The sequence below is a fragment of the Rhineura floridana genome, chromosome 19 (genome assembly GCF_030035675.1).
Source record: "Rhineura floridana isolate rRhiFlo1 chromosome 19, rRhiFlo1.hap2, whole genome shotgun sequence".
NCBI lineage: Eukaryota > Metazoa > Chordata > Lepidosauria > Squamata > Rhineuridae > Rhineura > Rhineura floridana.
In genome coordinates this window covers 8,009,467-8,031,158 of record NC_084498.1, presented here as the reverse complement: position 1 = coordinate 8,031,158, position 21,692 = coordinate 8,009,467, and the positions used below count along the sequence as shown (strand labels likewise).

The 21,692-nt window shown below is 45.7% G+C and overlaps 1 protein-coding gene across 1 annotated transcript in view; it reads left to right on the top strand.

Moving 5' to 3' along the window:
• Positions 1–1,860: 1,860 nt before the first annotated feature.
• Positions 1,861–21,692, top strand: part of VPS37B (VPS37B subunit of ESCRT-I) — a 46,072-nt gene continuing 26,240 nt past the window's right edge. The window contains exon 1 of the mRNA XM_061603387.1: positions 1,861–2,194. Within this exon, the coding sequence (XP_061459371.1) occupies positions 2,090–2,194 (105 nt within the window). The 5' untranslated portion in view covers positions 1,861–2,089. The remainder of the gene's footprint in view (positions 2,195–21,692) is intronic.

Genomic DNA, 21,692 nt, shown 5'->3' with positions numbered 1-21,692 from the left:
TTTTATTCCTTATATACCCAGTCGATCACTGCGCTCTGCAGATGAAGGCCTGCAGATGCCATCTTATCAGGAGGTCCGTTCCGCACAGCATAGGAAGCAGACCTTTAGTGTGGTGACACCGACCCTGTGGAATTCCTTTAAATATTAGACAGGCACCCTCTCATAGAATCATAGAATAGTAGAGTTGGAAGGGGCCTACAAGGCCATCAAGTCCGACCCCCTGCTCAATGCAGGAATCCAAATCAAAGCATTCCCGACAGATGCCTGTCCAGATGCCTCTTGAATGCCTCCAGTGTCGGAGAGCCCACTACTTCTCTAGGTCATTGGTTCCATTGTCGTATGGCTCTAACAGTTAGGAAGTTTTTCCTGATGTCCAGTGGAAATCTGGCTTCCTGCAACTTGAGCCCATTATTCCGTGTCCTGCACTCTGGGACAATCGAGAAGAGATCCTGGCCCTCCTCTATGTGACAGCCTTTCATGAACTTGAAGAGTGCTATCATATCTCCCCTCAGTCTTCTCTTCTCCAGGCTAAACATGCCCAGTTCTTTCAGTCTCTCCTCATAGGGCTGTTTCCAGTCCCCTGATCATCTTTGTTGCCCTCCTCTGAACCCGTTCCAGTTTGTCTGCATCCTTCTTGAAGTGCGGAGACCAGAACTGGATGCAGTATTCAAGATGAGGCCTAACCAGTGCTGAATAGAGGGGAACTAGTACTTCAAGCAATTTGGAAACTATACTTCCGTTAATGCAGCCTAATATAGCATTTGCCTTTTTTGCAGCCACATCACACTGTTGGCTCATATTCAGCTTGTGATTAATGACAATTCCAAGATCCTTCTCACATGTACTGCTGAGCCAAGTATCCCCCATCTTATAACTGTGCATTTGGTTTCTTTTTCCTAAGTGTAGAACTTTGCATTTATCCCTGTTGAATTTCATTCTGTTGTTTTCAGCCCAATGCTGCAGCCTATCAAGGTCCCTTTGAATTTTCTTTCTGTCTTCCACAGTATTAGCTGTGACCCCCAATTTTGTATCATCTGCAAATGTGATAAGCATGCTCTGTACCTCCTCATCCAAGTCGTTAATAAAAATGTTAAAGAGCACTGGGCCCAGGACCGAGCCCTGTGGTACCCCACTTGTTACTTCCGCCCAGTTCGAGAAGGAACTATTGATAAGCACTCTTTGAGTACGATTCTGGAGCCAACTATGGATCCATCTAATATCCAGCCCACATTTAGCTAGCTTGCAAATCAGAATATCATGGGGCACTTTGTCAAAAGCTTTGCGGAAGTTGAGGTATATTATGTCCACAGCATTCCCTATTCTCTATTGTCTTTCTCCTGCCTACTGAAGACCTTCCTCTTCCAACAAGCCTTTTAAATAGAGACCTTATCCCACTCTGCATCTGTGCTGCAATTGCTTTTTATAATGTTTATAAATATTTTTAAAAGATAATTTTTGATTATGTTTTGTTTTAAAAATGTTTTTAAAAATGTTTTGTGCTTTGTTCTTTGCCGCCCTGGGCTCTTTCTGGGAGGAAGGGCAGGATGGAAGTTTTATTATTATTAATAATAACAACAATAAAACAAATTGCAAACAAACAAACGTGAAAGGAAATAAAAGTGGTGATAGCAAGGAGAGGAGAAAGTTCTTTTTGGCGGTAGTTTCCGCACTTTGCCCGTCTTTTCTCCTCAGAAAAACCGCATCTCGCGCGCTCCAAGCCCTCCCTCGGTTTCCCGCCTCTTTTCTGCCCTATTCTCTATTCTCCCCCCACCCCCGCCACATCTGGAGGAGGCACTGTGCCGGAGGGGAGGGACAAAAGGAAGGGCGTGGCGGGCGACGTCTCCCTCCGCTCTTCCCCCTTCCCCCCTGCACTCCACCTGGTGGCGAGAGAAGAAGAAGAGGGAGGAGAGGACAGGAGAGAAGAGCGGCCGCGGCACTTCCGGTGGAGTGCCGCGAGCGGTGGGAGGGGTGGGAACAGCCTCCTCCAGTGGAGTCGGTCGAGCAAGAGGAGCGACATTTGGCTGAGGGAGGCGAACGGGAGCTTGGTGTTTGCCGGCTTCCTTCCTTTTCTCCCTCTTTCTCACCTGCTATGGCGGTGGACATGAGGCGGCTGGAGGGCCTGAGCCTTCACCAGCTGAACGAGCTGCTGGACGATGAGGAGCAGCTCCAGAGCATGGCCAGAGAGATGGAGGAGGTAGAGTGAGGGGGGCGAGCGGCGGGGGGGGAGGTACGACTGAGGGGGAACAGCCGTGTCCTGTTGCCCTGGAGACCGGCGCTTAGGAGCGGGTTTCCTCCTCCCGTATATTATGCGTATTGGCACTAAATATATTCTTAGTTGTGTGTTTTTCTTTTTTAAAAAACAAAACCTCTCCCACCTTAACATCTCTGTGTTTACTTTGAGGGTGCGGTGAAGTGTTTTTCCTGTATCTGTGTAACTTTCGATATTATTCTGTGTTTCAAATAGGGGTTTTATTTATTGCAAGTTGTCCAGAAAACTTTCGTTATGGGGTGGTGCGCAAATGTCCTAAGCAGATAAAATAGTTTGCAGTTTGGGCCTTGATTGTTATTACTTTGCAATATTGGCGCGGAGTGCTCAGTGTTAGCCTTGAGTGCTTAATAATCCCGGGTTTGGCCCTTTGTGTTGAGTGACGATGAGACTGACTGCTATTCCCATCGCTGTACCATAAAGGTGTTAGTTGCTTCTCTGCTCAAAAGCCACGTAGGAAGTACCTTAAACGAAATCTTATCTCATGTCTTTGCTGTTCTTCTGTACTAGGGAGTTTTGTTGTGCTTTTGTTAAAAGAGAGGAGGGGGGGAAGGTATGCTTAATGTTGGTAAAACACAAGACTTTGTTGGTAGAACAACAAAGCCTGAATATCGTTTAATATGTTTGCAGCTTGATTGTATGCATGTTTATTTGGAAGTAAGACTATGGGATTGACCCCAAGGAAGGGTCCGCAGGATTGCAGCCGTACTAGACTAAGGTCTCTCCAGCAATATCGCCTCCAGTATATCACACTGAGTCTCCCCATCCTCTGTATGTGTATTGACTCCAGAGGAGCCCCAAAAAGTTCAGTAGGGCTTACTCCCATGTAAATGTACATAGTAGTTTGGCCCAATAGAAGATTTGGAGGGGGGTGGCATTATGTATGTAGCTGGTTGATCTTCATGTCGTTCGAAAACAGACTTTAGTCTTAGCTGCCCCCATTTGTCCCTGTTGTCTGGGAAACCAGTGCTTTAATGTGTTACATAGTTTTAGAGAATGAGGGTTTTTTTGGCAGAGAAGAGAAGATAGAGACATATCTAGATGAGGATACCTCTGCCCTGTTTAGAACTCCATATTCCTAGGCTTGTTTTCTTACCCTTGTATGAAATACAGCTGCTTACAGCTTGTGGGATGCGAGAGTGCCCATAAACTTAACCAACCCTCATCCTTTCATTGTCTTTCTCTATCCATTAATGTTCCTCTTTCCCTGTTACTGAAATGTTTGGGACCATGTGTTGGGTTCTGTGCAATTTTTCTTTTAGAGTGTTTTTTTATTCCTACCCCATTGTGGGATGCTGCAAACTACAAGGGACAGGTATGTCCCTGTTTAGGGAATTCCATCTTCAGAATAGCCCTTCCGCTTGAAGTATGACTAATGTCCTCACATGAGTTGGATCAGGTCTTGCAGCTGTCCTGCTAGTGGAAGATCAGAGTCTTGGTGTTGGGTGGGCAAGAGGTGTCTGTGTAGGAGTGACAAGTGCGACTGCAATGGGTCAGTGTGAGAGTGTGGTTTAAAATCATGTGCTGTTGTGGAAGTAGGTGAGAGAGAAGCAAGAGACTTGGCAGCCTCCTACAGAAGGTTCTCAGCTTCTCAGCACACGGAAATAAAATGGACTATGAATAAAAATATAGTTAGAGGCCTGCCCTCCTCCCCTGCCTGTCTCCACATTTAGACTCCCCATTCAGTTAAGGAACCCTTGATTGGCAAAGACATGTTCTTTTCTTCCTTCCCCTTCGTGACATACACCAAGCAAAACTTTTATATGAGAGCCACCCAGGTCTGTGTGTTCCTGTGCTGTAGAACCGGATCGGTTTTGAAAAAGGGGAGGTGCCCATTATGGCGTTCTGGAGCTGTAATGTGTTTGGCATAAAGGGCACTCCCTTAAAAGAAAGGACATCTGGTAACTCTGCCCCCACAGGGGTAGCATGAATTCATTGTTAATTTCAGCTTGCTTCAGTGGCAGATGCAGTGCTTCTCCTCTCTGCCCCTTCTTCTAGTCTTGAGGAGGATGGGAGAACAGTAGGGACCCCTTAATAAAATTTACAAGCTCCATCCCATGTCTCTTTCCAATTTTAACTAAATCATACCCCCTCCCTCCCTCCCAGTAATAATAGCAGCTAAGGGGCACATCACAAAATGTAAAGGGGCTGAGCTCTCGGCATGATTTGAGACTACCCCCTTCCCTTTTGGCCTAGAATTGCTCTTGGAGTTGGCTGTACAAACTTGAAGAAATTTCTTCTGTGTACTTCCTTGTGTTTGGAATTCCAGGAGCATGAAGAAAGTTAAGTACATCTAGCTATTTTTCCATTGTGAAGGTAACTCCTTTTACATTTCCTTGGAGATTAGGGGGGAAAAGATTCTTTTATTTCTTTTCCTTCCTCTCAAATTTAGCATATAAGCTTTGCTAATTAACCAGATGCACACCTTTCAGACTTGTGACTTCTCACCACCTTCCCATTTATTTGGCAGTTTTAAGGTTCATAAGTGTAGTGCCTTTCACTCTCTGTCATCCACCCACTCTTCACTTATTTGGTTTCTAGGATCTTTATGTAGTCATTGGTCAAATAAAGGGCTTTTGAATCCTGAGAAATATTTGCTGCTTCTCTCTGTGCTCTTTTGTTGTCTGGAATTTATAAATGGAGGGAAGATCTCTAGTTCTCAGTCACTCCTTGGTAACCGGCTAGTACAGAACCCAAAAGCTAGCCTATTAGCGTGGGGGGGAGAGGAGGAATGGGGCTACAGGTCTGAAAGTCATTGTGGTAAACTGTAGAAATCCCTACTGTAACTAAGATTGTATCAAGTTTTCTGATGATATGCCCCTAATTTTCAAGGCTATAAAGAAATGTGCAGTGGAATGAAACTTAAATCTGTTCATAGTTTTCATTTCATGCAAGCATGGGAAAAAAACCCAAAGCGACCAAGAGTTGGGAGGGTCTGTCTTAATTAAGTATACATTTATTTATAAGCCACCTCTTTGGGCATAGGCCACACAAGACGGCTTCCATTTCATAAAATCAGTACAATGTAAACAGTAAGCTACACAACTCAAATGGCACCAGTACAAAATCAATTAACATAGGCCAGTTAAACATAAAACAGCCAAGTAGATTCCAGCAGCTAAGAAACCGTCTACGTTCTAAGATTTAGGTTTCTCTACAAGTTAAACTGCTGTGAAAGAAACCTAGTTTTCAAAAAGGACTGTGGACATACCATCGGTGCCTTTTGCATGGTTTGTACTGTAGTTTGATAGCTACTGTACAATATTTTCCATGAGTATTTTTGCATATTCATAGAAATGAGATTGAAATGCCTTAAGGAATGAGAGGTAAAAAACCATAAAGAAATGCAAACACTCTGGTACTTCCTGTCTTGGGTGACATCTTCAGAGAACTTTGAGAGGAAAAGCAGGTGGCAGCTGTAGAACAGTAAATCAGTGGTCAAAGGTTTTATTCAGTAAAACTTTACTTTAAAAGGCTAGTTTAATATAAAGTCAGTTATATCTTGACCATGTTCACTCCGAAGTGTGCCCTATTGAGTTCAGTAGGACTTGCTCCCAAGTATGTGTGCATTGGATTATTAAGTGAGAAGTTAAGTATGTTTTTTGATGTTTCACTGTAGCTTTGCACTGTAAGCTGGTAATAGTCATATTCTTCTGTAGACATAGTGAACTAATTCATTCTCCGATCTTTGGTCAGCCAAAACAGCACTTTCCACACTCACAAGGAAATTGTTGGCAGGCTTGGGGGGGGGTACCTGAAGGTTTTCAGGGCCACAGTGTCATAAGAGGGGGCCCTAGGGGGCGGGGGATAAAAACAGCCAAGTGAGGGCTGAACATATTCAGTGACTGAAGAATATTAGCTGTCTGGGGGAAGTAGGAAGAAAACTTTAGGGCAGGGGAAATGAAATGATGAAATGAAATGAAATGATGAATTTGAGGAGCACATTGCTAAGAACATAAAAAACCAACAACAAAAAATTCTATAAATACATTCAAAGCAGGAGACCATCTAGGGAGGCGATTGGACCCTTGGATGATAAGGGAGTCAAAGGTGTACTAAAGAACGATAAGGAGATTGCAGAGAAGCTAAATGAATTCTTTGCATCTGTCTTCACAGTGGAAGATATAGGGCAGATCCCTGAACCTGAACTAACATTTGCAGGAAGGGATTCTGAGGAACTGAGACAAATAGTGGTAACGAGAGAGGAAGTTCTAGGCTTAATGGACAATATAAAAACTGACAAATCACCGGGCCTGGATGGCATCCACCCGAGAGTTCTCAAAGAACTCAAAGGTGAAATTGCTGATCTGCTAACTAAAATATGTAACTTGTCCCTTGGGTCCTCCTCCGTGCCTGAGGACTGGAAAGTGGCAAATGTAACGCCAATCTTCAAAAAGGGATCCAGAGGGGATCCCGGAAATTACAGGCCAGTTAGCTTAACTTCTGTCCCTGGAAAACTGGTAGAAAGTATTATTAAAGCTAGATTAACTAAGCACATAGAAGAACAAGCCTTGCTGAAGCAGAGCCAGCATGGCTTCTGCAAGGGGAAGTCCTGTCTCAGTAACCTATTAGAATTCTTTGAGAGTGTCAACAAGCATATAGATAGAGGTGATCCAGTGGACATAGTGTACTTAGACTTTCAAAAAGCGTTTGACAAGGTACCTCACCAAAGGCTTCTGAGGAAGCGTAGCAGTCATGGAATAAGAGGAGAGGTCCTCTTGTGGATAAGGAATTGGTTAAGAAGCAGAAAGCAGAGAGTAGGAATAAACGGACAGTTCTCCCAATGGAGGGCTGTAGAAAGTGGAGTCCCTCAAGGATCAGTATTGGGACCTGTACTTTTCAACTTGTTCATTAATGACCTAGAATTAGGAGTGAGCAGTGAAGTGGCCAAGTTTGCTGACGACACTAAATTCTTCAGGGTTGTTAAAACAAAAAGGGATTGCGAAGAGCTCCAAAAAGACCTCTCCAAACTGAGTGAATGGGAGGAAAAATGGCAAATGCAATTCAATATAAACAAGTGTAAAATTATGCATATTGGAGCAAAAAACCTTAATTTCACATATACGCTCATGGGGTCTGAACTGGCGGTGACCGACCAGGAGAGAGACCTCGGGGTTGTAGTGGACAGCACGATGAAAATGTCGACCCAGTGTGCGGCAGCTGTGAAAAAGGCAAATTCCATGCTAGCAATAATTAGGAAAGGTATTGAAAATAAAACATCTGATATCATAATGCCGTTGTATAAATCTATGGTGCGGCCGCATTTGGAATACTGTGTACAGTTCTGGTTGCCTCATCTCAAAAAGGATATGATAGAGTTGGAAAAGGTTCAGAAGAGGGCAACCAGAATGATCAAGGAGATGGAGCGACTCCCTTACGAGGAAAGGTTGCAGCATTTGGAGCTTTTTAGTTTAGAGAAAAGGCGGGTCAGAGGAGACATGATAGAAGTGTATAAAATTATGCATGGCATTGAGAAAGTGGATGGAGAAAAGTTCTTCTCCCTTTCTCATAATACTAGAACTCGTGGACATTCAAAGAAGCTGAATGTTGGAAGATTCAGGACAGACAAAAGGAAGTACTTCTTTACTCAGCGCACAGTTAAACTATGGAATTTGCTCCCACAAGATGCAGTAATGGCCACCAGCTTGGATGGCTTTAAAAGAAGATTAGACAAATTCATGGAGGACAGGGCTATCAATGGCTACTAGCCATGATGGCTGTGCTCTGCCACCCTAGTCAGAGGCAGCATGCTTCTGAAAACCAGTTGCTGGAAGCCTCAGGAGGGGAGAGTGTTCTTGCACTCGGGTCCTGCTTGCGGGCTTCCCCCAGGCACCTGGTTGGCCACTGTGAGAACAGGATGCTGGACTAGATGGGCCACTGGCCTGATCCAGCAGGCTCTTCTTATGTTCTTATGTTATCCTGAAAAGGGACATGACTGGATGGAATCCTGACAAGGTACTTCACACTGCAACATTTTGTTGCACATCTCACTTGCATGGGATACCATCATTTTTGACAGTCATTCCCTCAGTGGTATTGCAGCTTGTCAAGACTGGGTAAGAGAAATACTTGATTATTTTGCCTAGGAGCCATCTTGAAATGTTATAAGTATGAGCCCTGCTTGGGGTCAAATGGATATTTTGAATTCCTAGGTACCAGCATTAGATTTTGAGGAGCCTGAGAAATTTCCAGCCTTTACTAAATTAGGTGAAGCACAACATTAATCTCCAGTCCTTTTAGCTACTCAGGGAAGGCATTTTTGTGGCCAAAGGTGCTCGTGTACCAGTGATGCTGTATAAGGCAGCCTTTTAGGTTCCTAGTAGGGCATAATTGAATACTGTATCTTCTCTGATTCTGTACTTGATAGGTTTTCTTAGTAAGCATCAGGGATGATCTTTGGAATGTTTGTGAGGCGGTGTGACTTATCACCATGTAAAATGTATCTGCATGCAAAATGAAATTGGTAGGGTACTTCATGTGCAATCTTTCTCAATCTATACTAGTGGAAATGGAATTCAAACCTTTGTGAGGAGGTGTTTGGACAATGAGACTGTGTTGCTGAATTTCTCCCTATTCTTAGTTACATACTTGCTTTTCTCCCGTTCCGTTGCTAAATTCTCACCACTCTTTAGTTGTCAGGCTTATTACTATCTTAAAATATGTAGACCTGTGCTTAGTTCCAGATCATGGAACAAAAGGATGCCTGGGTTACCCTTGGCTGAATACTCTGTGCTGTCAGTAGCTGTATTGTCACTTACTGTATTTTTAGATGGCTAGTAAAAACATGGTGGTTTAAAAAGACTTTCACCTTTTATTCTTTTTTTTTTTTTTTGCTGGTGTATCTCAGTTTCATTGACTTGGATTTCATTGATTTTGGATTTTGTTAATGGGAGTTTGACTTTGATGTCAAGTCTTTTTGTTATATGGAATTGTTATTTATTATTGTGTTCTTTATTTAAGCCATTTTGACTTTCTTTGAAAATTAGGCAGGATATAATTAAAAAACTGATCCTCCTTTAAAAAATAAATAACTTGCTACTTTAAAAGCTGTTAATTCTTCAAGTTCAAAGAATTTTCTACTTAGGTGGAAAGAAATAACCTTAAAGTTAAAGGGAACCCAAAAGTCCTCTTGAAATTGGGTTTGTCCTCTGTTCCTGAAATGACCTGCTTATGTTTGTTTCCCCATGCTTTTATTTTTTATTTTTTTCTTATTATTTGAAGTGCTTTGGAGTTGTGCAAAACAAGATCCTTGTATTGTTTACTTTAAAAAAATCTGATTAAGCCAGAGATTTCCCCAGTTAACTATAGGTTATTAGAGCAGGGGGTAATCTTTGCTTGAGTGCAGTGTGAGAGCCTTACTTTGTGTGAATATTGACTTCTGCTTTTTCTCTGAAAGTGGAAACGTTTTGATGCTGGCTTCATGAAGTCTTCTGTATACGCATTCATGCAAAACATGGAAATCTTTCTGCTGTTATTAACTAGTGGAAATGGGCCACTGAGATACATCTTTTTGTGTGTCAAATGGTCAAAGTCTCTAGAATATCTACTGTAGTTTGTAATGTTACAGACTTGTAGAGTTAACATTTTTAATGGTTGTGTACTGTAATCCATCATGTAAAATCAAGGCATGAGAGGTTTAACTCCCAGAAAGTTTCAGGGATGGTAAATTTGATAGGGCTTTCATAGACAGCCATTTGTTCAACAGATGAAAAACAAGCCAAGAGATGGATTCCTTGGCTCCATAGTACTGTTTTTCATCCCAGCTATGAATGTGGTCATGTTCTCTTATGCCAACATGAAATTAGGTTTTAAGGCTACTAATTAAACATGCCTATAACTACAGTCTTTGGATTCTGTCTTGTGGTTATCAATTAGGAAAGGCCTATTTGCGGCCTGTTGCCAAAATAACACACAAACAACATTCATTGGGTTAAATCATGGGCCACTTTATTAAACATAGCCAATTAGAATCATGAACCTGCAGAGGGGAAATTAAGTGCGGGAGCATTCTGACGATCCAGGCAAAGCCTGCTTGCAGCTATAGAGCAACTAAACCCTGCCTGAGCCAGGGGCTGCCCTGTGCCAGCCCCCCGGCTCCAGCCACACCCTGAAGATGTGTAGGGGGTCCAACCCGCATCACCACCCCCCGGAGCCCTGAAACTCCGAGCGGAAGAGGCATGTTGGTCCCAAAGGTGGCCCGTATTCTGCCCCCGGGCCGTATAGCCCTGAGCTGCAGGCCTCCGTACCACCTGTCACCCCCAAAGGTGCCTAAAGGTGTCACCTAGCTGCCCCTTTCCTTTTACCTTTCCCCCACGCTTCTTTGCCCACACCTTCATAAGCGACCAGTGACATATTACAGCTAAAAACCGCCAATCAGCCTATTGACCCCAAGGCGCCCGTGCTTACCCATGACCCTTCCCCCCAACCACAGTGTGGAGTAGGCAAAAGAAACCTGCCGGCAAAGCGAGGCCGGCCGGCCAAAAATATACACGCCACAGGAATGTGCTCCCAGGCGCTATAACCCTGCACACAAAGTTCATATGGCCAGCCAGCTCCTGGAGCGTGTGCAATGTCGCCTTCTTAGACCTGACTACCTCAGAGATTTTCCCTCTCAGGGCTATCAGCTTATCCATAGGGAGCCTACAGCACTGGGCCACGGTATCGAACTCGATGCCCAAAAAAGTGAGGGTGGTGGACAGACCCTCAGTTTTCTCAGCCGCGAGGGGGACACCAGTTCTCCATCCAGCCCCGCGAAATGAGCCATAAATGCCTTACAGATGCCAGATGCTGCAGGGCCTGCAAACAGGAAATCGTCCAAATAGTGTACCACTGATTGCAGGCCCGCCCGCCTTCTGACCGCCTACTCCAGGAAGGAGCTGAAGGGCTCGAAAACCGAACATGAGATGGAGCAGCCCATCGGCACCGCCCTGTCCATGTAATATTCCCCCGCAAACGTAAAGCCCAACAGCTCGAAGTCCCATGGGTGGACAGGGAGGAGACGGAAGGCTGCCTTGATGTCACATTTTCCCGTAAGGGCCCCAACCCCGAAGTCCCTAACCATCCGTACTGCACAGTCAAACTATGTGTAGCGGACAGAACACAGGTCTGATGGGATGAAGTCATTGTCAGACTCGCCCTGAGGTAAGGACAGGTGGTGTATGAGGCGAAATTTGCCTGGTGCCTTCTTGGGGACAAGGCCCAGCGGGGAAGCTCTGAGTGAGGGGATGGGTGGTGCTGTAAAGGGCCCCAACACTCTGCCTGCCTTTACTTCTTTTGCAATTCCCCCCCCCCACAATCGCTTCCCTGCCCACCACCGACTTAAGGTTGCGGGACATGAAAGGCTGCCTGATACCCGAATAGGGGATCCTGAAACCCACTGTAAAGCCTTCGAGCAAAAACTGGGCATCCTGGACAGAGCAGTTGTTGGAGCTCAGCCAGTTTAACTGGACTGGGGCCCCTTTCCTTGAGCTGTGCCTGCAGCGCCCAGCTTCCTTGGACCAGCTGAATCCCTTTTTCCCCCTCTGAAGGGGTGCCCCCTAGCGCAGCTAGTACAGGCATGGGGCCCCCCACATATCGCACACTCATGCCTGAACCTACAGGGGGTTCGACCACAGAAGCCACGGGAGCTGAACTCCCAGCAAAGCAGGCGGGGTTGAATCCCCTGCCCCGCGGGAAGGAGCTGCTGACCCATGCCACGCCAAGAGGTGGCCGCTGTCCGTCCTATTGCCGGCCACGGGCTTGGAGTGTGACATAAATTGCAGTCACAGGTCGGCCTCCTTTTTGTCCCAGGGGAGGGAGGTGTCAAAGGCCGTCCTCATACGGAACGCCTTGTCGTAGGCGAGCCATGCCATCCCCTGGAACTCAGAGTAGCCCTGATATATGATATCGTATTTGAGAAATACTGAGGCCCTCTGAGGCTGCCTCTGTATTACAACCCCCATGTACGTCAGGAATGCAGGCAACCAGTTAGCCCAAGTGCGCTCTATGCGTCGCTGCTTGGGCCTATCCGGTTCCACATCTTCACCCTTATCTTTCTTAACTGGCTCCCTGTACAGAAGTGAGAATAGGTCCACATACTCCGTTTTCCATATTTTCTCCTTCGTAGCAGGCAGCAGGTGAAAACCTAGTGGGGCTGATGTCTCCACAAAAGGTATAGCCCCGTCTCTAACTGATCCCAGAGGGTCAGCTGTCTCTGCAGGGGGGTTGGCAGACAGAGAGGGCTGGGTCCCTCCTTCCCTCACTGTCCCAGTGGTGGATTGCCAGACCTGCTCGCAGGCCTCCCTTAGGGGCTGCTGTTGCTGTGGTGCACCATCCCCTCCCCTTGTGGGAGTCCCTGCTTACCCGCATCCTTTGGTTCCAGCTGGCAGAGAAAAGGGCCAGTAGGGGTATCCCCACGGGGGCCAGCTTCACTGCTGCTGCCAATGTTGGTGTGGTGCAATGGGAGACTCACCCAGTGTGCTGCCTGCTGAAGACCCCTGCGTGTCCTGCATTGCCGAGGCTGCTTGTAAAGTGGGAGCTGCTTCTGTGCTGGGCATCCTTGCCTCCGCCCTGCTGGGACCAGCCTCAAGTGCGTCCAGTCGTGCTAGGATGGACGCAATAGCTCCTTTGTTAGCCCCACTCATTGGATGCTGCGTTTTTTTCCAGGAGCGTTTAGGGGGTGGCTCATTCACTCCCCCTGGCACAGGTTGGGCCAGAGGCGCACTAGGCGGGCTTAAGCCATTCTCTAGGGCTCCTTTGTTAGCCCCGCTTACTGGACGCTGTGTTCTTTTCTGGAGACATTTAGGGGGTGACTCATTCCCTCCCCTTGACACAGGTTGGACCTGAGGTGCACTAGGCTGGTGTGAGCCATACTCCAGGGCTTCCAACCTAGCCAGTATGGCCGCCCATGGCGCCCCCCCCACTCCTTTCATTTATCGCTGCTGGGGGTGGGTGTCTACCCCTTACCTTGGGGGCCTTTCCCTTTTGGCCCACCTTGCCCTATTTTGGATGGCATCCTTAGCTGCCTTGCGTGCCTTAGCCGCCTTGCGTGCAGCTGGCCTATACCCTGTTCAGAAGAGAGATGGGGCACCACTTTCAGAAGCGAGAGGTGGGAAGTGGGGGTGACTGCTGCACTAAAGGGGGGCCTAACCTTACTTTATCCTTGCATCACCCTGCTCCCCTTTATCCCCGGACCCGCTGGCTCCCCACTCTTGCCCCCAGTCATCTAGGCCTCCCAGTGATGACGGCGTTGATTGCCTGCCACCCAATTTCCCAGGGGGAGTCTGACTGCCCCGCACCCGCTAAGGGTTGTTGGTTGTGCTAATGCACCACCCGCCACCCCTTCCAAAGAAACCCTCAATTAAAATGCAGCCCCAAGGCCGCCTAGCCTGTGCTTGTTGCTGCCGCCGTATCTGCTCCCATGTTGCTGCCGCTGAGAAGTGCAGGCCGGGAAAGGGGGCCTCCGCTGCCGCCGCCAGAAGAAAGGCCCGCCTCGCAAAAGCCTTGGCAACAAGCCACAGGCCTCCGTCGAAGGCCCGGAGCAGCCCCTGCGGCCGCTGCCGCAAGGTCTTGCAGACCTCAAAGCCTCGCCGCCGCCACCCAGGCAAGCACCGCCGCAAGCCTCGCCGCCGCCCCGCAGCTGCCGGAGCCACAAGGCCTTGCAGGGCCCGAAGCCTCACTGCCGCCACCCAGGGAAGCCCCGCCGCACCAGGCCTCGCCGCCGCACCAGGATGGCCTCGCAACACCAAAGGCCTTGCTGCGTATGAAGCCTGCCGCCGAAATTCAAATGAGGTCGGGAAGCTGGCAGAGAGGCCTTAAACGGCCTTCAGCCACCCCGCCCCCTTGCTGCGTGACACGTCAGCGCGCCAGCGTGCTGCGTGCACCAGCGCACCCCCAAAGATGGTGGCCCAGGCTTCGGCTATGGCCGCAAATGCGCCCCTTCGCCCGGTAAGTACCGGGCGCAGAACAGGAATCTAACAATTGTAAATTTCTGTTCTGTCACCCAGGCATAATAATAGTTTTAGTGAGTTTTTCCCCCCAGAATGGGCTGTAAAATGGGAATGGGGCATTTTAAGATTTGGGTGGGGGATTGTACAGTAGCTTAATCTTGCACCAACACAAATCTGCCTGAAAGGCAGTGATTGGGAAAGAAAACAACAAAACAGGGCATTTTAAGGATTAACAATTATTGTGGCACAAGCTTTTGTGGACTTGAACTCCTCTAGAAACACAGAATGTTGCTGTTTGTTCACATTTAAAAAAAATAATTGGCAGGCATCCTGTGTTCATGTAATCTCTCTCTTCATGTCTCAGTCTATGAAAGCTCATGAAACAATATGTTGATCTTTAAGGCACCACAAGACTCTGGGTTTATGTGTGTTTTTGGTAATGTACTAAGGCTGTACTTCCAGGTAAGTGTGTATTGGATTGCAGCCTAATACAGCTAACTCTCTGAAATGGGGAGAGAATTCAGAGGAGGACCCTGGGTAAAATGTTAGCTGGATGAGCAAAGCGCATTGCAAAAAGGAGGCTGATGGGCTTGTAGTAAGTTGAGTGTTGAAGGAGAGCCAAAAATGTGGAAACCATATTGATTGATTGATATCCCGCCCTTCCTCTCAGCAGGAGCCCAGGGCGGCAAACAAAAGCACTAAAAACACTTAAAAACATATTTAAAAAATGGACATTAAAATACATTAAAAATGTATTAAAGATGTTTTGTTTTAAAAAGCTTTCAAGACATTTTTTTAAAAAGGTTAGAAACATGGTTGTTGTTTTTTAAAAAAGGTTTAAAAACATATTAAAAAGCAATTTCAACACAGACGCAGACTCGAATAAGGTCTCAACTTAAAGGGCTTGTTGAAAGAGGAAGGTCTTAGAATCATAGAATCATAGAGTTGGAAGGGGCCTTGTAGGCCATCGAGTCCAACCCCCTGCTCACAGCAGGAAATCCACAGCTAGAGCATCTCCCGCAGATAGCTGTCCAGCCTCTGCTTGAAGACATCCAGCGAAGGGGATCCCACCACCTCCCTAGGCAGTCAGTTCCATTGCCAAACTGCCCTTACTGTCAAGAAGTTCCTTCTAATGTCCAATCTGAATTTACGCTCCTGCAACTTAAAACCATTAGACCTAGTCCTACCCTCTGGGGCAGCAGAGAACAAATCTGTACCCTCCTCTATGTGACAGCCCTTCAGGTACTTAAAGAGTGCAATCATGTCACCCCTCAGCCTTCTCTTCACCAGACTGAACATGCCAAGTTCCTTCAACCTTTCCTCATAAGACTTCTTCTCCATACCGGCTATCATCCTCGTTGCCCTCTTCTGAACCCGCTCTAACTTGTCTATATCTTTCTTAAAATGAGGCGCCCAGAACTGAACGCAGTATTCCAGATGAGGCCTGACCAATGCAGAATATAGTGGGACTATTACTTCCCTCGACCTGGAAACTATAGCTCTGTTTATGCAGCCCAAAACCGCGTTTGCCTTTTTTGGCGCAGCATCACACTGCTGGGTCATGTTTAACTTATGATCCACTACAATTCCAAGGTCCTTCTCACATGCACTACTGCTAAGCCGGATATTTCCCATCCTGTACCCGTGCATTTTGTTTCTGTGGCCTAAATGCAGAATCCTGCATTTGTCTTTATTGAATGTCATTTTATTAATTTCAGCCCAATTTTCTAGTCTATCCAGGTCCCTTTGGATTTTATTCCTGTCTTCCATTGTGTTAGCTATCCCTCCCAGTTTCGTATCATCCGCAAACTTCATAAGGCTTCCCTCCACCCCATTGATAAAAATGTTGAAGAGTATCGGCCCTAGGACAGAATCCTGTGGCACTCCACTTGAGACCTCCTTCCAGTCCGAAGCAGAGCCACCGACGACCACTCTTTGAGTACGGTTTTCCAACCAGTTGTGAATCCACCTGACAGTATTTCCATGTAGTCCGCATTTGACTAGTTTGCTAATCAAAAGGTCGTGGGGGACTTTGTCAAACGCCTTGCTGAAATCTAGATAGATGACATCTACAGCATTTCCACCATCTACTAAGCTAGTTGACCCAATGAAAAAAAGAGATGAGATTAGTTTGACAGGATTTTTTCTTGACAAACCCACGCTGGCTCCTTCTAATCACAGCATTGAATGAATGAATGAATGAATGAATGAATGAATTCATTCATTCATTCATTCAATCACAGCATTGTCATCTAGATAGTTGCCAATGGACTCTTTTATTATCCGTTCTAATATCTTTCCTGGTATTGAAGTCAGACTGACCGGCCTGTAATTCCCCGGATCTTCTTTTTTATCCTTTTTAAAGAGTGGAACAACGTTTGCCCGTCTCCAATCCTCCGGCACCTCTCCTGTTCTCCAGGATTTCTCAAAGATGATGAGGTTCCCAGAGTACATCCGCAAGTTCCTTCAATACTCTGGGATGCAGTTCATCAGGCCCTGGAGATTTGAACTCATTTAGGTTAACTAGGTATTTCCTGACTATCTCCTTATCAATCTGGAACTGCAGTCCCAACCCCTTACTGAGATTGCTACCGATGCAAGGTTGCACAATGTTCCCTTTTTGGGAGAAAACAGAGGCAGAATAGGTGTTGAGCAGTTCTGCTTTTTCCTCGTTACCTGTCAACATTTTGCCATCTTCATTGAGCAGCAGTCCCACCGTTTCCTTGGTCTTTCTCTTGCTTCGAACATATCTGAAAAATCCCTTTTTGTTGTTCCTCGCTTCCCTCACCAGCCTCAGCTCATTCTGGGTTTTAGCTTTCCTTACGCTATTCCTGCAAGCCCGAGCCGCTCGTCGGTACTCTTCCTTGGTGATGCGTCCTTCCTTCCATTCTTTATACATGCTCTTTTTTACTTTTACCTCCTCCACCAGTCTTCCGTGTAGCCACATTGGCTTTTTCCGACGTCTTCCGTTTTTCTTCCTCTTTGGAATTGTTTGCGATTGCGCTTTTTGTAATATGTTCTTCATGAACTCCCACGCTTCTTGGGCTCCTTTTTTCTTTAGTCTATCTAGCCACAGGATCCTACCCATCATTTCCCTGAGCTTGCTAAAATCGGCTTTCCTGAAATCCAAGGTCCATGTTTGACTATATTCTTCTTTGGCTTTCCCCAGAATCACGAATTCCAGCATTACGTGGTCACTTTCCCCCAAGGTACCGACCGCTTTAATTCCCGTGACCAATTCGTCCCTGTTAGTTAAGATCAGGTCCAGGATTGCCGATCCCCTTGTTCCTTCTTCTACTTTTTGAAAGAGGAAATTATCAGCAAGGCCCATCAGGAATTTGTTGGAGGCTTTGTGCTTCGCAGAGTTTGTCTCCCAGCAGATATCCGGGTAGTTGAAGTCCCCCATCACTACTACTTCTTGCCTCCTTGAGATTTCAGAGATTTGTTTGAGAAAGGCCTCGTCTACCACCTCTTCTTGGCCAGGGGGTCTGTAGTAGACACCTACTACCATGTCGGTTTTATTTGTTTCTCCATTTATTTTTACCCAAATGGTCTCTACCGGACCACTTTGTTCGCTCTCTTGGATTTCCATAGAGGTGTATTTGTCTTTGACGTATAACGCTACTCCCCCTCCTTTTCTGTTGCTTCTATTCTTTCTGTAGAGTTTATATCCTTGAATGGCTATATTCCAATCATGGGAGTCATCCCACCAAGTTTCTGTTATCCCTATGAAGTCATATTTGCCTTGATGCACTAAGACTTTCCCAAGCTCCGCGTGTTGGTATATAGACACCAGAAGTCTCTTTTGTCCCGACTGGATTCCTCCGTTAATATACCGTGAGCTTTGCCGTGCATCCCTTTCTCTCTCCCAGTGTCTCCTGTACCCTTCAAATCCTTGCGTTTACAACCTGCTGTCTTTGGATCGGTCTTTAAGCTATCATCTCCATCCCCCAGAGGCTTTAGTTTAAAGCCCTCTTGATGAGTTTTGCCATACTTCTGCCCAAGAGATTCTTCCCAGTCCTCGTGAGGTGCAGCCCATCTCTTGCCAACAGTCCCCCCTCTTCAATAGGCACCAAAAAGATAACGGATAATATTTAATATTTAATATCAGTTTGGAGAATGGGTAACCTGTGTTAGTCTGATACACCTGATGAAGTCTAGAAATGTATGCCATAATTACTTCTTAGTCTTTAAGACGCCACAGGATTCTTTGCTCCATATCAAGTAACTAATGTATTTCTTCTTTTAAATGTAGCTCTGCAAGGCATTTTTTAAATCACAAAATGTAACTCTTAAAATTGGACACAAATGATCAATTGCATAAGAGTGAATCATTGTTGTACTTTGCCTCAGTGAAAAGGCCCACTCTTCTGTCAGATTTACAGTGCAATCCTATGCTTAATCTCGTCAGAAGCAAGTTCCAGTCAGTTCAGTGCGGTTTACTCCCAAGTGAATGTAGGATCGCAAATGATACCACTTCATTTGAGCTTTTTTTGTTTCAACTCTGTCCTGGCTTTTTCCATCCAAGTGATCTGAGTATTGATTTGAACTTAAGTGTAACACATGTAAAATCAGTTCCAAATCCAAGTTTATGAAGCACTTTTATTGCTCACATTAAATAGTTGCACCTCAAAATTTCACAAATTGATTGAAATGCTGATGACAACAGTCATGGTATTGTCTCATTTTCTGCAGCAACATGAACCAACCTCCTAACCGGTACTTAGGGGGAAGGAGGCATTCCTGTGGAAGGTTTCCCGCTACATATTTCTAGGAAACTTTCTGGCCTGACAAAGTGTTGTTTCAAACAGATTTTTTTAGATAAAAGTATACACCATCTGAAAACAACTTGATACAGTACAGTCTGAGCCTGCAGTGTTGTGTAGCAGGGCTTCTCCTTCTGCACTCTCTAAACAACAGTGAATTCCCTGCTATATAGAGAACTCTGGGCCAGGGAGGGGAGAAGGAAACCAGGATGTGCTCTGTTGGCACTCAGGACAAAGGCGCTATGGAGCACTGAAAAGCAGCATTGTAGAGAATTGTCTTTTGGTTCTTAGGCTTCCAACCTTTTCAGACCCTTTGATTGCAATGTGTAACCCACTTTACTTTTTAATCATATTTATCCACTTTCCTGCTTTTGTCTCTAGGGCAGAAGTGGGGAATCATTTCTGTTAAGTGCTGCTTTCCCTTTGGGATAATCTGGCGGGCACATGCAGGTAATGTGAAGGCCCACCCCTCTATCTCTCAGGCTGCTGGGTGTGTGTGCAGATGGTCTGAACTGATTGCTTGCAAAGGGATATTCTTCCTTGGGTTCCTCCACCTCCATAACATTAGGTGAAAGGCTGCAGGTTCCCCACTCCTCTCGAGTGACCACACAAAAGGGAGATGTACTTTTAATAGTTGCATGCAAAAACATGCTTTTAATAATTGTCATGCAGAGGCAAGAAGCTGTACCTACTTAAGTTTCCTCTTCTGTCTGACTCTTAGAGGTACAGGAGGCCTGTTCTTTATACCTAATTACTTTTTAAAACAAAAACACACCAAATGTTATTGACCAACCACACGTCAGGGCCTGGCTGACCACGTGAAGACAAGTATTCCAAAAGGTGTACCCACTTTTCTAATGAGGAGAAAAATCTAAGCTAATTTGAGAATTCCTATCTTGATTTATCCCAAAACAGGAAGTGTTTCCCATCTCATGCCACTCCACCTTTAATCCAGAGATCTTCTCAAGTGTGCACCATTCATCATTCTCTTCAGTGACAAAGTGAACAACTAGATGTGCATGTGTAGCTGCTCTGCTTATGAAGTGTTTTATCACTTTATATAGCATCAGTATAAATGGTGCTTTACAGAGTAGAAGCAGGCAGGTTCTTGCCCTGAGGAGCTTACAAAGTAAAAATCAACACACGGGAAGGGTAAACAGGAAAAAGTATTTTATACTGCGCTTCAGTTATATTCGAAGGGTGATCTATAACAAAAAGTCACAAAAACAAATGAATATATGGTATGCATTATTTCAGGTACATGTGCTTAGGTTTGGTTGCAGTAGGACAGGGCTAAATCCTGCTGCACTGGCTGTGCATGTCTGTCATTGCTGAGAGCATGTGCATGCAGCCAAAGCAAGCAGACCCATTTTCCCCAAGCATCAGCTGTGGGAGGGAGAAGTCTTCCCCTTTCTCTCAACTAGCTGATATTTTGGGGGGAAAGGGCTGCTTTTTTAAAGCTGTGTGTACCTGTTCCCATCAGGGAACAGACTTATGCAGCCAAACTTGTCAGCTGTAAAGTGAGGGCTGAATTCTGCTGCTTAGGTTGGAGGCACACATATACAGTGCAGAGTTCAATCCTGCCCTTCAACCCTTCAGCTGATGTCACAGGTGATTGACTAGCGGGGGTAGATTGGGGGAAATGGTTTCACAGGGCCAAATTGGACCCCCAGTAGGTTAAAATTGACCTCTGCGCCAGAGGTTCCCCATACCTGCGGTAACACATGGGAACTAGGTATTGAACCAGAGGGTTCATAGAGAAGCTTTTGAGGAGGAATTTGAGGCAAGTGAGAGATAACATCGCACAAGTGGGAGGCAGTTCCAGGCATAAGGGGCAGCAAGGGAGAAAAGGCAGCGTTCTTGGGGTGTGTGTAGGATGCATAGGAACCAAAGAGATCAGGGGCAAGGCTACTAGGGGCTTTGTGGGTAAGAACAAGGAGCATGTGCTAGATCTAGAAAAAAAGAAGGAAGCAAACCAAAAGGTCCATGCATACAAAAAGTGATCAGGATGACTAAACACGTACAGCAGAACATAAGAAGAGCCTGCAGGATCAGACTAGTGGCCCATCCAGTCCAGCTTCCTCTTCTCACAGTGGCCAACCAGTGGCCCATGGGAAGCCCGCAAGCAGGACCTGAGTGCAGGAGCACTCTCTCTCCTGCGGTTTCCAGCAACTGGTATTCAGAAATATGCTGCCTCTGATTATGGAGGCAGAGCACAGCCATCATAGCTAGTAGCCATTGATAGCCACATTCTCCATGAATTGACTAATCTTCTTTTAAAGCCATCCAAGTAGTAGTACACATTTTCCAGGATTTTATCTGGTTTATTATTTTTCAACTGTTATGTGCAAGCATGTGAATTAAATGTGCATCTCTAGTATTAGGACAGGAGAGAAATATCTCTGAAATTGAAAGTCATGATAAATATTAAACAGCTGCTATCCTGGTAAAAGTGTTTGTGAACCCCCTGTTTTTTTAAAAATTCTTATGGAAGTGTTGACAGAATTCCTTGCTGTATCATCTGCCAAAGCAAGATTATGATTATAACTGGGTTTGCCAGATTATGATGATGGGCAATTGGGATTAGTTTTATTCAGAGATCGCATTTCAGAAGGTATTTGTAGTTGTACCCTTAGTAGTTCCCTGCGGGCTAGCTTTGTTTCCCACAACTCAGCTTGGCAAATATTTCATATGAATCACTATTTTTTAGTTATCTGGTAATTTTGTGGTAGG